General features: G+C 41.7%; 1 protein-coding gene across 5 annotated transcripts in view; it reads left to right on the forward strand.

The window, feature by feature from the left end:
• Window positions 1-15,930, forward strand: part of LOC148325173 (voltage-gated inwardly rectifying potassium channel KCNH6-like) — an 84,939-nt gene that overhangs the window by 54,193 nt on the left and 14,816 nt on the right. For 3 of the 5 annotated variants that reach the window (XM_088311870.1, XM_088311872.1, XM_088311874.1), the window contains exons 8-19: window positions 5,235-5,407; window positions 6,331-6,469; window positions 8,408-8,539; window positions 8,753-8,907; window positions 9,058-9,299; window positions 9,461-9,660; window positions 9,778-9,865; window positions 10,012-10,176; window positions 10,516-10,637; window positions 13,317-13,388; window positions 13,582-13,678; window positions 15,791-15,893. In XM_088311870.1, the coding sequence (XP_088167996.1) occupies window positions 5,235-5,407; window positions 6,331-6,469; window positions 8,408-8,539; window positions 8,753-8,907; window positions 9,058-9,299; window positions 9,461-9,660; window positions 9,778-9,865; window positions 10,012-10,176; window positions 10,516-10,637; window positions 13,317-13,388; window positions 13,582-13,678; window positions 15,791-15,893 (1,688 nt within the window). The remainder of the gene's footprint in view (window positions 1-5,234; window positions 5,408-6,330; window positions 6,470-8,407; window positions 8,540-8,752; window positions 8,908-9,057; window positions 9,300-9,460; window positions 9,661-9,777; window positions 9,866-10,011; window positions 10,177-10,515; window positions 10,638-13,316; window positions 13,389-13,581; window positions 13,679-15,790; window positions 15,894-15,930) is intronic. The other 2 variants (XM_088311871.1, XM_088311873.1) reach the window with 2 other exon arrangements.

Below are 15,930 nucleotides of genomic sequence, written 5' to 3' on the forward strand. Positions count from 1 at the left end.
TGTGCTCCGCCTGAACGTGGGCTTGGGACGGTTGCACAGCGTGCTCCGTGGGATCGAGAACTTGGGATGGACGCAAAACGTGCTCCGCCTGAACATGAACTTGAGGCGGACGCAAGGCGTGCTCCGCCGGAACATGGACTTGGGGCGGAGGCAGGGCGTGCTCCGCCGGAACGGGAACTTGGGACGGACGCAGGACGTGCTCCGCCGGAACAAGGGCTTGGGACGGACGTCGGACTGGCTCCGCGGGTACGTGAACATGGGGCGGACGCAGGACGTGCTCCGCCTGAACATGAACTTGGGGCGGACGCAGGATGTACTCCGCTGGGACGTAAACGTGGGACGGACGCACGATGTGCTCCGCCTGAACGTGGGCTTGGGACGGTCGCACAGCGTGCTCCGCGGGATCGAGAACTTGGGACGGACGCAAGACGTGCTCCGCGGGATCGAGAACTTGGGACGGACGCAAGACGTGCTCCGCCTGAACATGAACTTGAGGCGGACGCAAGGCGTGCTCCGCCGGAACATGGACTTGGGGAGGACGCAGGGCGTGCTCCGCCGGAACGGGAACTTGGGGCGGACGCAGGGCGTGCTCCGCCGGGACGTGAACTTGGGACGGATGCAAGGCGTGCTCTGCCGGAACGTGAACTTGAGGCGCTGGCGAGGCACCGGAACGGGGCTCAGCAGCTGGCGGGGAGCCGGGACGGGGCTCAGCAGCTGGCGGGGAGCCGGGACAGGGCTCAGCAGGTGGCGGGGAGCCGGGACGGGGCTCAGCAGGTGGCGGGGAGCCGGGACGGGGCTCAGCAGCTGGCGGGGAGCCGGGACGGGGCTCAGCAGCTGGCGGGGAGCCGGGACGGGGCTCAGCAGCTGGCGGGGAGCCGGGACGGGGCTCAGCAGCTGGCGGGGAGCCGGGACGGGGCTCAGCAGCTGGCGGGGAGCCGGGACGGGGCTCAGCAGCTGGCGGGGAGCCGGAACGAGGCTCAGCAGCTGGCGGGGCGCCGGGACGGAACTCTGCAGCCGGCGAGGCGGCGGAACGCAACTCTGCAGCTGACTTGGAGGCTACTGCAAGCCAAGCGCAGCAGTCGGGCCGGGCGCAGCCGAGACAGGAGACCGCATCCCTGTCAGCCTGCTCTATGTTGGTCAGCTGGGCCTGCAGCGAGGAAACCTGCTTCTCGCTCTCCTCCAGTTTGACCTCCAGCTCCGCGATCTGAGCTTCCAGCTCCTTGATCCTCTCCCGGACTGGTTCCTCGGCGGCGGCCTTCTCCTCTATCAAGGCCAGCTGCTCCGTCTTCTGGGCCACTCTTGCTTCCAGCTCAGCGAAGCGGGCGTGGAGTTCCGCAATCTGGTCACTAAACGTTACGGGGTTGCGCAGGAAGTCCAGAAGGTAGGCGATATTTGCAGAATCGTCCTCATAATCTGGGTCGATGATCCGATGGGGTGGAATGACGGGTAGACCTTCGAGGAAGTAATCTGGAGACGAGGGAAATGCAACAGACGTGGCGCTGGGCTGATCGGCAGTTTGCTTAGGGGGGTTGTCCGTGCGGCGGCGTTCGTGACGCCGCCGTGAGCCCCTCGTTGGGTCCTTTTTTGGTCGGGTCATTCTGTGAGGGTTCGTCGTACGGCGAGCAGGAGGTGAAGTCACGATCGCCGTACGGCGAGGAGGAGGTGGACCCAAAATGCGAGGAGGCAGGGATAAGGGTAACTTCCAGGGGCTTTATTAAGTAAATCAACACGAGGGCAAAACAAGGAACAAGGACAAACAACGTGGCAGGGTGCAAAATAACAAAGGCAAACTAAACGTGACTAAACTGGAACAAGGACAGAGAACAAAACGAGACGGGAACGAACTAAGCGGGGATATGAAAAGGGACAGGGACAGGTGACAAGATCTAGGTGTTGGGTGCGCTGTCCGGCCGAGGCCGGAAGCGAAGGGTGAACTCCACAAACGCTAACCACGATAAGAGTTTCAGACCAGATGTTTATTAGGGCCGACAGAGAACAATCATTCCATGAGCATCCTAAGCTATGGACTAGGGGACAATATAAATTTAGAGATATAATTAATATTACAAGCGCCGCGAGCGGCGAGAACGAAAAGCGCTGGCGGAGCGAGTCACACCAGGAAACAAAAACGAGATTAAACTTAAAGCACTTGCCGAGCAAGGAAAAACTAGAAAACGCAAATGGTCTTACCGCAAAAGGGAAAGAGAAGTCCAAACCACGATAACGAGAACAAAAGACGAGCCGTAAACAAGCTGAACATGGATAAACTATGAACGAGAAACATAACACAAGGAACAACAAGGGGTAAACGTGAGCATAAGCTGTGAACATGAGCATTTCGGAGTAATTATCCGACGCCGAGCGATCCTCGGCGCCGGCTTAAATAGTGAGGTCTATTAGCAGGTGATGAGCGTCAGCTGCGCGGCTGGGCGCGTCTGTCCGGTGACGCGCGGCGGGGAGCGCGCGGAGGGGACGCCTTCTGCTGGACGAGAAACAGTCGGGTCATGACACTAGGGGCATGAACGAGAGCGGGAGCGAGAGCGGGAACGAGAACAAGAGCATGAACGAGATCAAAGAGCGGTCGTGACAGTCCGTAACGGAGCAACAGGGAGCAACACGGGACAATGACCCGACACTGGGTTGATGGCATGGGAAGCTTAAACAGTCCGGTAATCAGGTGAGCAGATGGGAATCAGGTGTGTGACGGTTAACGATAAGCAGGTGCGTGGCTGGTGCGGACGAGGTGCTGAGGGGAAACGCCCCTACTCAGCTGACCGAAAATAAACCAAAACAACAACACGACCGCATGAACGTAAAAATAATAACAAAACCTGTCATGCCCGACGCGGATCATGACAGCAACACTTGTTGCGTGGTCGGGAGTTAGCATTTGTGCTACTGCTGTTTTAATGTAAATCACGGGTAGACTAAAATTGTGTAACATGTTAGAGTACCACAAAAGGACATTGAAGTGGTGTTCCATCAGACGCATATGGTAGACTGTGTGTGTGTTGACAACAGCTAGCTTCCTGACATGACCGTCGTATTTTGCGGTGCTCGTTTATCACCGCTGTTCTGCTATGAAAGGGAGGTTTACATTGTATTCAGTAATCGTGGATATGCAATTTGTTTACTGCAGAGAAATGAGAAAGCAGTTGTGATTAACATGGCGTGTGAAGCGATTCTTTTCTTTTTTATATAATTTCATATTTTAAGTAATGTATTTCGATATTAAATCGATTTTCGATGAAATCTTTGCATCCCTACTAATGAATGCTCCTTTTAGTTTGTGTCAAGCACTCACACAGATATTATGAATTTTCTTTCAGTAACAGCAGTTTTTTTACTTTGCAAGTTACAGGCCCCTTAAAGGGATTATCTAGCCAGGATCGTTTCCTTTTTTCAAGAAAATTATATGAGCTTGCATTTTTATATTTTAACAATTTGTTTTGGCGCAGTCAGTGACTAGATAACGCTTTGAAAACCGCCCCCTAAACCTCCCTCCTTGTCTTCGTGGGAGTCATGGGAGGGACGGATCACAATTTGTCCATTTTTAATTACGTTCACTAATAATGTCAAAATAATGGGACCAACCGGCCCCAAAATGTATGTGGGCGTCGCTACTTTCGGCCCACTTCAACCTATGAAAACATCACAAAACGATAGCCCCTTTTATGGCTGACTTAAAAGAAAATGAGGAAATGAGCCAAGCAATCTTCCAACAGCTGATGTGAAGAGTGTGATGGTATATTTTGAATGGAGAACATTTTATTGGTTATTAGGAACTGAGTAAAGCTCCAAGACACGAGGCTGCTACATACTGCATGCCACTTGACAGGAAGAATGTAGGCATGAGCTAGCATGGAGTGGTAACTGAATTTTGAGTTTTTGGCTGGTGCAGAGAATTCACTGCTTCTGCTGTTTTTCTCTATCTCTATCTATTCTTTATGCCTTTAATTTTTGTTCTAATTTCACGCTAATTTATATGACACCATATGGAAAGTGCCTTGTTACAGCTCCAGCTATTATAAATAAAGTTGTATTATATTGTATTGTACCAGAACTTTGAACTATCCTCGAGCAGCAACTACGATCACAGGAAAAGTCAAGGATTTCCATTTTCAAATTCATCATTCATGACGATTGCATGGGTTGGAACATGCACCAGACAATGGAGAGCAAATGAAGAAGGTGACGGACAAACTAGGAACCTGAAACATCCTCTGTAGTGTTCATAGTTATGAGCAATAATCCATGCAAGTGGAGACAACGGTCTTGAGACTGGAGGATGGAGCCATTGGAGTTGTGACTGTTGCCTTTGCTGTGGGGTGCTAGAGACCTGGCCGTAGGCTAGTCGCCTGGAAATCCAGACTCACTGCTGTTATCGACAATTAAGTCCAGTAATAGTCGCATCAACAACATTTCTGAGACAAAACCTGAGCAAACAGAGGAGTGGACGTAACGTCAGGGGGAAAAAAAGCGTTTTGAAATAAATGCTGCCAGCTGCTGGGGTTTCATTGATTTTGTTAATTTAAAACTGAGTTTAATGATGACTGGAACAAACTATCATGGTAAATGGGCTGTCACTTGTATAAGCGCTTTTCTACCTTTGGTATTCAAAGTGCTTCACACTATTTCCTCCAACTGATGACTTATCATCAGAAGCAACTAGGGGTTCAGTATCTTACTCTACACTTTTCGACGTGGTTACAATGAATCCGCCCTATCATCTTTCCCGCATGTCAATTTGAATGTTATGAGGATTCCGTTCTGCTGCCGGAGAGTGACGTACGAAGACTACGTCACAGCAAATAAACAAATTTGAACCTGGCCAAGCTGCGGTTGAAGACAGGCTGCTCTTGCAGAAAGAAAATGGGTGTGGCTTGCCACTCTAGTGGGCTAGTGCAGCACTAGCAGTAAACTGTTGAGTTGACGTTACATATTAAGTACTTAGACATATGTAATAATCTGAGGCATCTAATGATATGAAAAATTATGAATACTTTTCTCTGCTAGCTGAAATCCCTGCTGCATTTTAAAATGTCATTATAATTATCAATGTAGTTATATTTCCCTCCTTGGTGAGCTGTCACCTCATCATGGTGGAGTCGTTTTCACAACGATCATAATCATCAATAATTGGACCTAATTTCTTCTGATTTTATTGTGAAAATAAAAATGGAGCAAATACTGTGCTGACACTCTACCATTCCATAAATCCATCTCTCCTTTAGGTGCTATCTCTTGGTGCAGATGTGTTACCAGAATATAAGTTGCAGACACCCCGGATCCAGAAGTGGACCATCCTCCACTATAGTCCATTCAAAGCTGTTTGGGACTGGGTCATTCTGCTCTTAGTGATTTACACAGCAATATTTACTCCTTACTCAGCTACATTTTTACTGAGGTATGTCAACATCCACAACAGTGTCTTGTTTGGACCATTATGCACTGAGTCATATAAAATTGTATTACGACATTTTGGGGTTTATCTTCAGGTTTTATGGGCTAAATCTAATTCAGTATGTTTTGTCAATCGACCCATTCAAGTTCCACTGCTTTTCCTGTTCAGAGTCACGAGTGAATTGGTGTTTGTTCTAACAGGTACAGTCTGTCAATCACAGGGCTTTTATACATTGTAGACAAACAGTCTTTTATAATCACAATCGCCACCTAATTTTTGTACTTAAGTCTTTCTAGTCACACACTGCACTGTGTTTCCTTTTCACTTAATAATACATTTGTGATAACTTTAAACACAGGTAAAAGTAGACACATTATGGCACACAAAAGCATTGTATGTCTAATTTTGTAGGTGATTGACCGGGGTAGACTCTACACATGGTGCAGAGGCTCCCGGTCCCCCGGGCCTCAGGAGCCCTCAGGATGAGGCCCACTGTGAGAATGCCAGCCACACCTCCCAACGCGGAGGCCTCCCATGAGGAAACACTGGAGCTAAAATATATAAAAGAAAAATGATTAGCATACACGATTCGTTGTTTTAATAACACAGATGACACAAAATAATATTGCAATCGTATAGGGACACGTGGGTTTGAGGTTAAAAAAACAACAACAACATAATGGTGACACAAAGACCAGTAGAGGGGGTGGAGTGAGCAGTAGCTGATTGCACGAGACAGGATCACCCCCTCTTAACCATCTGATTTCAACAGGTTGTTTGGCCAGGATAGGTTTACTGTAATTCTTGATCATTGTAGTATTGCAGCATTTTGCCCAAAGCACAGACATTTTCTCAAAGGACTTCTGAATAGTTTTAATTTGTGAATAATAAAATTCTATTTAAATTATGTCTTTCTGTCACCCTAGCGACCAGGAGGAAGCAGCCATGCAAACATGTGGTTACTCCTGTTCTACTCTCAATGTTGTGGATCTTATTGTAGATATCATGTTCATTGTTGACATTGTAATCAACTTCAGGACCACCTATGTTAACTCCAACGATGAGGTGAGTAATTACAGACTACCTCAATGAACAGTCATTATTTTGCAGCAGTAGAAGTAAGTCACATACATGCAAGTCTAAAGTCATAATCTTCAAGTCTCAAGCAAGTCCAAAGTCACTGTGGAAAAAGATTAAGCAAATCAAGTTGAGTTACAATCAAATTTCAAGTCAAGTCTTTACTTGGTTCAAGCAAGTCCTAAGTCTCGTCACAAAATCTTGCTCAGGATGGAATGATATTTTGTATATTTTTCCATTTGCCATACTACAAAAATATCTCTAAAAAAGAAATTATGTACAGCTGTAAAAAGTAAATGAAAAAAACTGAAGGTATAAAAAGTATGTCTTAGTTATTATTTTGTATCAAGGTTTATGAGTGGCACACTGTTAATGTGGTATGTCAAGTCAAATGTATTTATAGTATATAGCCCTTAATCACAGAAAAGTCTCAAAGGGCTTCACATGCTACATTGGCCAAGTATTAACGACATCCTCTGATCTTGACCCTGAGGAGGGCAAGGAAAAAACAAAGATAAAAAAAAAGACAAACAAACTGAGAAACCTTGATTGAGAAGGGGCTGCTGATGGGGAACCCCCCCCCCCCCTTCCAAAATGACCAAGCTGCAATGGATGCCGAGTGGGCAACATTTACCACAATGTGGTGCTATTAAATGCTAGTTAGAATAATGTAAGAGTCCATTTAATAAGATGAAGCACTGTAGGATGATGCCTTCAGAGAGGTGGGTCCTTCTCAAAACCCAGCCTGGTTGGTCAATGAAGAAATATCCATAGCAGCGCCTCCAAGAAGGTGGTTCACCTCAGATCTTGTCCAGATCTTTCGGAGCAGTGTCCGTACATCCATTTGGGTCCATGTCACTTAGTGCCCTCTCAAAACCCTCAATAAGAAGAAAGGACCAACAAAAGGAGTAGTCAAATAGTTTAACTAAAATGTAAGAGAATACAAATTGCTCTTAAGCCATGTTATAAACATTTCTACTGCAGTAGCAGCCCGAATTTTCATGCGTATGGTATTCCAGAGCACTGGAATGCGAATAAAAAATGTTCTGGAACCTGCAGACTTCTTTTTGGCTGTCAGGATCACCAGCATGTTCGGGACCAAGCATACGGTATTTCTAAAATAAACAAGGTTAGAAGGTGCCAAGCAGTATAATATTTTACAAGTTAGTAGCAAAATCTTGAAATCAAATCTCAAGTGGACCGGGAGCAAATGCAAGTTGATTAGTATCGGGGTAATGTGATTGAACTTTATTATCCTTGTTAAGAGTCTAGCTGCAGCATTTTGTACTAACTGCAGACGTTTAATGCTAAACATAGGAAAACCAGAGAGTTATACATTGCAATAATCAAGGCGATATGTAACTCATATCTCAGTAAGCCACACCTCCAGATTACAGTAACTGCAGGGATTTATTATTTGTAATGTCATATCTAATAGGGTAACATCTGCAGAACAGTGAAAACAAATGCTATATTTACTTAAAATATATAAAAGCGGAAGCATATAGATGCTAAACAATAGAGGGCAAAGTACCAATCCCCAACGGGACTCCACATGTAGCATTACCAAGGTCAGAAACTCATCTGAACTTGGAACGTGAGGAGCCTGAAATAATACAATACAATTTTATCCTAAAATCGTTCAGCGGACACATACATGTGGAAATGTTAACCTGAAAGAAAAGCAGGTTGGCCATCTGGGTGTTGAATTAAAAAAAAAATACAGAAGGAACAATACACAGGTAGTGATTTGCACTCATGGCAAGAAGGAATTCCACTTACACTGCAGCTATTCAAGTTTAAATTCCAATATTCATTTTTGCCGTTGGACTGATATCCGATATCAATATCGGATCAGGACACCCTTAATGAATATGTATTGTTTGAAATAAAAACTGAATTCAAATAAATTTTTCATGTTCTCAGGTCGTGAGCCAATCTGCACGAATAGCAGTACACTACTTCAAGGGCTGGTTCCTTATCGACATGGTGGCAGCTATTCCCTTTGACCTCCTCATCTACCGCTCAGGAGAGGAGGTGGTTAGGGGAGAGGGAGAGGTAGGGTGGAGGGAGGGAAAAATGAGGATATAGTTGGGAGAGAATTAGAGCGGTGGGGTTATAAAAAAAAAAAAACTGTAAACAGTAAAAGTTCTCATAAACACAGCCCAAGTCAATTTTTTATAGATTAAGACCAAGAAAAGCTCAGTTTAAAATTGTGTTAAGAATTATTTTTAACAGTCACTTTTTGACACTTTCTCCTTTTCCTGACAGACAACGACTCTTATTGGCTTACTGAAGACAGCCCGTTTACTGCGATTAGTCCGGGTAGCCAGGAAATTGGATCGTTACTCAGAGTATGGTGCAGCTGTGCTCTTCCTTCTCATGTGCACTTTCGCACTCATCGCGCACTGGCTTGCCTGCATTTGGTAGCTTATTTTGTTTTTACTCTGCATTTTTTTCTTTAGATTTTAGTCAAATTATTGTTTTTCTTTTCCATGCACAATAATTTATTTTTTTATTCAATTATGGCGTGTGAGTTGTATGTGTACATAATATTAAATGTCATTTAATCGCAGGTATGCCATAGGAAATGTCGAGCGCTCAACTTCTGCTGGGATCGGCTGGTTGGACACTCTGGCAGACCAGCTGGGAAGGCCGTACAACGACTCTATCATGGGATCAGGGCCCTCCATACGTGACAAATACGTCACAGCTCTTTATTTCACTTTCAGTAGTCTGACCAGTGTGGGCTTTGGGAATGTGTCCCCAAATACCAACTCTGAAAAGATCTTCTCTATCTCTGTTATGCTTATTGGCGGTGAGTCCTACAGAATTTACCATTTTCGTGTCTTGTATATGCAATCGCTTTACATTGCTAGTCAAAAGTTCAGCCACAGAATATTTGTATGTCCTCATTTCCACGATGTTGGTTTTAGAAGAAGCTCTATGATGCAGTCTCTTACTCAATCTCCTCAACAGCTCTGATGTATGCCAGTATATTTGGCAATGTGTCAGCCATTATTCAACGGCTATACTCTGGTACAGCACGCTACCATGCTCAGATGATGAGAGTTCGAGAGTTTATCCGCTTCCACCAGATTCCCAATCCTTTGAGACAGAGGTTAGAGGAATACTTCCAACACGCATGGTCCTATACAAATGGAATTGATATGAATGCAGTGAGTACTGTGAATATATGCCATTCTTAAATCCAAGTGATTTTGTAATAAATAATATTCAAGCATCAACCTACAGGAGGTAAAACCGTTTAGGTCTTCTTTTTTTTTCTACTTCAGGTTCTAAAAGGGTTCCCGGAGTGTCTTCAGGCAGATATTTGTCTGCACCTCAATAGATCTCTCTTGCAAAATTGCAAAGCGTTCAAAGGTATTATTCTTTGTACAATAAATTGTCGTATTAATATGTTTTGTCACATATTTGTAAATTTGTTTCAAAATGTGACTGCTAAGCATTGCACAATGGATAAATGTGCTTATAGCCTAAATTGGCATTGTGTATGTTTGGCTGTTGAGGATCTACTCAGGGCTGTCTGAGAGCCCTGGCCATGAGATTTAAGACCACCCACGCTCCTCCTGGTGATACCCTTGTACATGCTGGGGACCTGATATCAGCCCTATACTTCATCTCAAGAGGATCTATAGAGATTCTGAGAGGTGATGTGGTGATCGCTATTCTTGGTGAGTGATTCTTTAGCTGACAAAGTATTTATTCTACGGGTGGATCACCCTAGTCTCTCCATTTAGTTTTCACGTTGCAGTGTAATTTGATACAGTGGGCTCTCGTTATTTACATGTGGTAGGGACTGGGCCAGCACGTTTTCTTTTTTTTTTTACCCTTAAAAATTCTTCGCAAAATGATGATACAAGTTCACTGTGTTGAAAAACAAACCAAAAAATGGTCAAATATCGAAGAAAATGTTTTAAAATGTGCCACAATGTAAAGCCGCGCGTGCCAAACCTTAAGAATACGGGGGTCCACTGTAACTTACTTACTAATTTACTTTCTACCTTTTCCAGGAAAGAATGATATATTCGGGGAGCCAATCAATCTTTGCGTTCTTCCCGGAAAATCCAGTGCAGATGTCAGAGCTCTGACCTACTGTGATCTTCACAAAATACATCGAGATGAAATACTCGAGGTGTGATGTGATCTCATAATCACAGATTTTTCTAATGAACTACAAAGGCAACAAACCTGTGAAAGTAGAACATTTTAATGTGAATTATACAGTTTTTTCATTTATTCTTTTTTTTATTGGCTGAGACAATATAGTCCGGGGTGCACACATGCCGTGCACAGGTCCTCATGCGCGCTGGAAACATTAAATTGCGTGCCAGATTCAAGCCGGTCTCTGTTCTTTACTAAGCATTTTTGTTTTTCGGGACCGTTGTAAGGGTCTCTGTTGTTTTCTGTAGAAATTATTCGGGCCCGATCAGTGACAGCTGCGAGACCCCTATTTCCTTGTAAGTATTAATATTATCCTTTTTCTTTTTCTTCTTGTTCTTCTTCTTATTATTGTTATTATTTATTATGATTATGATTATTATTATTATTTGGGCACCTTTACATGCACGAAAACTCACCAAATTTTGTGTACACATTGGAGTTGGTGAAATTTTTTATTTTTTTTATTTTAACATTCTTATAAACCGTGAAAACAAAATGGCTCTGTACCACCACCAAGAATGGATAAACAAAATCCCCTGTACATATGACCTAGGGCTATGAAAATGGTCAGGCATGTGGAGTACCCCGAGACATACAAAAAAGTCCGTTGCAGCCATAGTCGAAAATGAACAGGAGGTGAGCTATGAATTTTTGGATTTCCAATTTTGACCCATTTTTGCACATTTATAAATAATCATCAGCTGAAACATCTCTGACAATATTTTGTTACACTTACTGCACTACATATTGGCAACAAGACATGTCTTATTGTGTGTTATTTTTAGTTCTGTCAAGGGATTACTTTTTTTTTAACTAATTAATCACAAAAAAATCCATGATTAATTGTGATTAATCACATTTTTCAACTACTATTTTTTGTGAAGGTTGTAAGAGATATTTACTTGTATATCTTGGAATTGATGCAAAATCACAAAATATGAAGTATATTTAATTCAAAGACTATTCTAATAGCTTTCTTGGATTCTTGAATACGATCTAAATGGAGACATCTTTGCAGACATTTTTTTTCTAAACATTTCTCCAAACTGCCCACAAGCGCCACACTCAAGCAGTGTTGGTTTACAGTGGTTACTTAAACACAGTGTTTTGTTCTGAGAGGTGCTAAAGACAGCTAATATGGCACAATATTTTCAAAGTATGTAAATTATTTTTTAAGTTAATCAAACTGAGTTAACTGAGTTAAATTGTTTTGGATTAATCACCTGAGTTAATGCTCTAATTTTGACAGCCCTAGTTATTTTACATGTAATATACTGCAATCAGCCCATTTAACAAATCCAACTGAGAAGTTGTCATAAAGGTTTTAAGACGTTCATCATGCTCTACGCTGAGTATTGTCACATTTCGGCAAAGGGAGAAATTCTGATTATTCTCGAACATGCAGTTCACCAGTGAAACAGCTTGGACTTAGAGGTACTTAATATGCAGGAAAACTCATGAAACTTTGCACACACATCAGGCCTGGCAAAATGAATATTGTATGTATATGTGCAATCCCCCAAGTTCATTGATTGGCGGCAGAGTAGAAGGAAGTCAGCGGGCAGGATTCAGCCATGTGACTCTGTAGGACCAGCTTGCGGAAGATGGCATTGTTTCAAATGAACGAAATAGAGAAATGGATGAATCTGTCGTTTCAGCGAGTATTTAATAGCAAGATGGTAGTCCACGTCCCTCGCTGATTCAGCATTGACAAATACTGACGTTGGTCGGGATAACATTGATAGAGATGTGCAAAAATGGTCACTGTGAAGATCAACTCATCGACAAATCTGTTCCACAAATCTCAGTGACAGACCTACGGGAACTAAGGGGTGCCCATACCTTTCGCTGTCCGTGCAGCTGGCAATACTAATGACGCAGTTTACGGCCTTCAAAACGAAGGTGCTGATTAGTTGAAGATGAGATCCATGTACCTGGAGTCCATTGCTCATCCTAGAGGCAGCAAATAATCAGTTTTCAATTCAAATATTCAATTTAAGTAGTCCGCATTCAAACAACAATATTCAGATTCATTTTCTAGTGGCAAGAATAGCCCATAAAAAGTTTACGACACCACTATGTAATTATGTATGTCAGATATGTAAACACACACACTCATTAAACCCTTGCCGAGTTGAGCAAACACACAAGCTGTCCCGTTGACAAAGCAAGTCAATGAGTAATCATTAATGCAGCCATCATCATTACTTCTTATTGCTCTAGTAGATGGCAGTGGTGTATTTACTGCACCTCAAAATGTTTAGATAGCTCACATTTTTGAATAACAGGAGACATTTAAGTGACATAAACATCCCCCCACAAATAAATCAATGAAAACATTTGAAGTTCTTTATTGTTAAATATTGCCGTGGAATATCAATGTACACGATTTTGCAGAAGGTGTATGAAGTGAATATGTCAAAAGAACACTTTTCAAATTATTGCTATTCCAGTTACAAACACGCTGATTAATAGTAGTAACATTGCAATCAATTCTAGAATTACCACTGCCAGTGAGATCGGTGGGTCAGGAAAAAAAAATAAAAAGCCCCAATTAACAACCTCTGATGCTCCTTTGAGAACCATACCAAAAAAGTTATGTACACCACTGAATATAGAATTGCTAACACTATGTCTTTTGTGTTTGTAGGTTTTGGACATGTATCCAGAATTTTGTGAATATTTCTGGTCAAACTTAGAGATCACCTTCAATCTCAGAGATGTATGTTTGTCATTTTTAAACCAATATATCACTATTATTTGTAAGTTTTAAGAAAGTACACAAGAGAAATGTTTTGTATGTTAGTCTTGCATAAACAAAATCTACATACATACAACAATTAATTAACTGCATGATAAATTCTTGTTTGTCTCATAAAATGTACAGTCTCATTACAGTTGTTCTTTCTGTTTAGGTGAATAATGAACCTACCGGACTATTCAATGGAGAAGAGTCAGACTGTGAGGGACGAGCACAATGGAAAGGACTGAGACTGTGTTCCACTCATTCAGGTCTTAATAGAAAATATTATGTCCGATAAATAGCGAAGTAAAAAATACACATACTCTTCCCCCAAACATTATTACATTATTAGAATAGTGAGAACCATTCCTTACAAGTGCACTTAACAGTATTAAATTGAGTCAATAAAATGTATTCTGTGCATGTGCACATGCACATGGCTCTCACTGTAAATCGCACAGAGATAACTGAAACAGAGCGACTATCATACATGTGGACACAATTGTTGGGACCCCTTGTCATTGAAAGATAATTATTGATAATAAAATAATATTAAATGAAAAATGTAATTAAAATAAACCAATGAAAATTCAACATAGCTTTTGAATTGTGCTGCAAGAGAATTATTTTAAAACAAAACTCATGAAACAGGCCTGGAGAAAAATGATTGGACCCTTAACTAAATATTTTGCTACACAACATTTTGAGGCTATTATTGTAATCTAACAATCTTGCTATTTTTTTTTTTTAACTTGCAACTTCTGCACTCTTCAGCAGGTATTTTGGTTCATTCTTCCTGAGCAAACTGCTCCAGTTTCTCAGGTTTGGTCCACTCTCAAGGCAGCATGTTTTAGCTTTTTCCACATATGTTTAGATTTAGATCAGGACTCATAGAAAACCACTTCAGAATAGTCCAAAATTTGGCTCTTACACATTATTGGGTAATTTTAAAATCAGTTTCAGGTTGCAAAACTGTGAGCCCAAAATTTCGGACACTGGGCAGCTCAGTTCTTTCTTGAACACCTTTATTGTCGCCTGAAAATAGTAGAACTCGCAATATTTTTTATTGTTTTCATCTCATAAGGTTGCCTCATACATTCTGTCACCTATTGGAAAACAACTAATTCTCATTCTCAGATTTATGTGTGGATACAAATTTAATAATCATATTCCAAAAATATTAGAACAAAACTCTATTTTCTATTTAATTCATGTCATAAATTTGCCTTGCAGATTGACAAAAAAGACAAAAAAAGACTGATTCTCACTAAAATGTATTTGGCGCTAGATAAAAATATAATAATCATATTCTGAAAACCGAAACAAAATTATATACCCTTCATTTACAATATTTTCCGGACCATAAGGCGCACCAGCATATAAGCCGCAACAACGTTTTATTTTAAATAGAAAAATTATATACGAGCCGCACCAGGCTATAAGCCGCAGTTTTCTATGTTGGAAAAAAATAGTTTTTTACTGCATGTACAGAACTATGTTTTTCTATGAATTGTTAAAACAGTGCCTTTTAACATGGCAACAACTTTCCTAATCAAAACAGAACAGACCCAAGAGAAAAAAAAAAACTGATTTATTTGTTTTCTGAACTATAGAGCGCCCCTACTGGTGAAAGAAAAATTCAGTAAACCCTTGTATTCGCCCACTGATTCCAGGGACCATTCAGAGTATATTACCCCTTTATCGTGAATTGTGACTTACAGCGATTAGATTTTCATTGTGCAGCAGTTTTGTTTAATAGGCTTTCTTTCATTGTTCATGGTTCTGACAACATGACACAGACAAATCTTTGAATAGCACTAAGATATACTTTATTAAAACATATTTATAATCACATTCTTACTGAAATGTGCATGTAGCGCTTCTCCCAGACTTATTGGTGCAACCTCATGCCACAAATGTATTCATGATAGGCACACTTAGTTAATGGCGAAATGCAAGATGGCCACCAGTGGGTTCACTTCTCGCTTGGGCGTGTTTAGCCGCATTGTTAGTCCATCATATATCTGTGTTCCAAATTAACTTTGTCTAGTTGCTGTATTGATCTTTCTGTCTTTTGTAAGGTGTGTCCAATCCACAACAAACTCATTGTATTACATTAAAACTAACAAAATAAGTGAAACTCGCATTGAAGAAACATTTTCGTGGCCGAAATAAAATAAAAATGAAAAGGCTTTCTTAAAATCGAAAACTATTTCAGAAACTACAATTTACAACCTTGTTTTCATCTTTGTCAATTAATACCATACTTGAACATACAAAGTTTTATTTTTGGCGCTTTAATTTTCATTTCGGAAAACTTGCAATATGTCCACCACGTTTGTGGCAAATTCACACAATCTGCTTTTGTGACTTCTTGATAGGTGACACCAGGAGACCCCAAACTGCCTACAGATGCATCCAAAGACACAGTAATTGGGAGCACTATGAACACGGCCAAATCAAAGACGATCATAAACATACACTGTAAGATTTGAACCATTGAATTCTACAATGCGCACCC

This window comes from Idiotropiscis lumnitzeri, chromosome 12 (assembly GCF_059441095.1).
Source record: "Idiotropiscis lumnitzeri isolate Australia: NSW breed Sydney's pygmy pipehorse chromosome 12, RoL_Ilum_1.0, whole genome shotgun sequence".
Taxonomy (NCBI): domain Eukaryota; kingdom Metazoa; phylum Chordata; class Actinopteri; order Syngnathiformes; family Syngnathidae; genus Idiotropiscis; species Idiotropiscis lumnitzeri.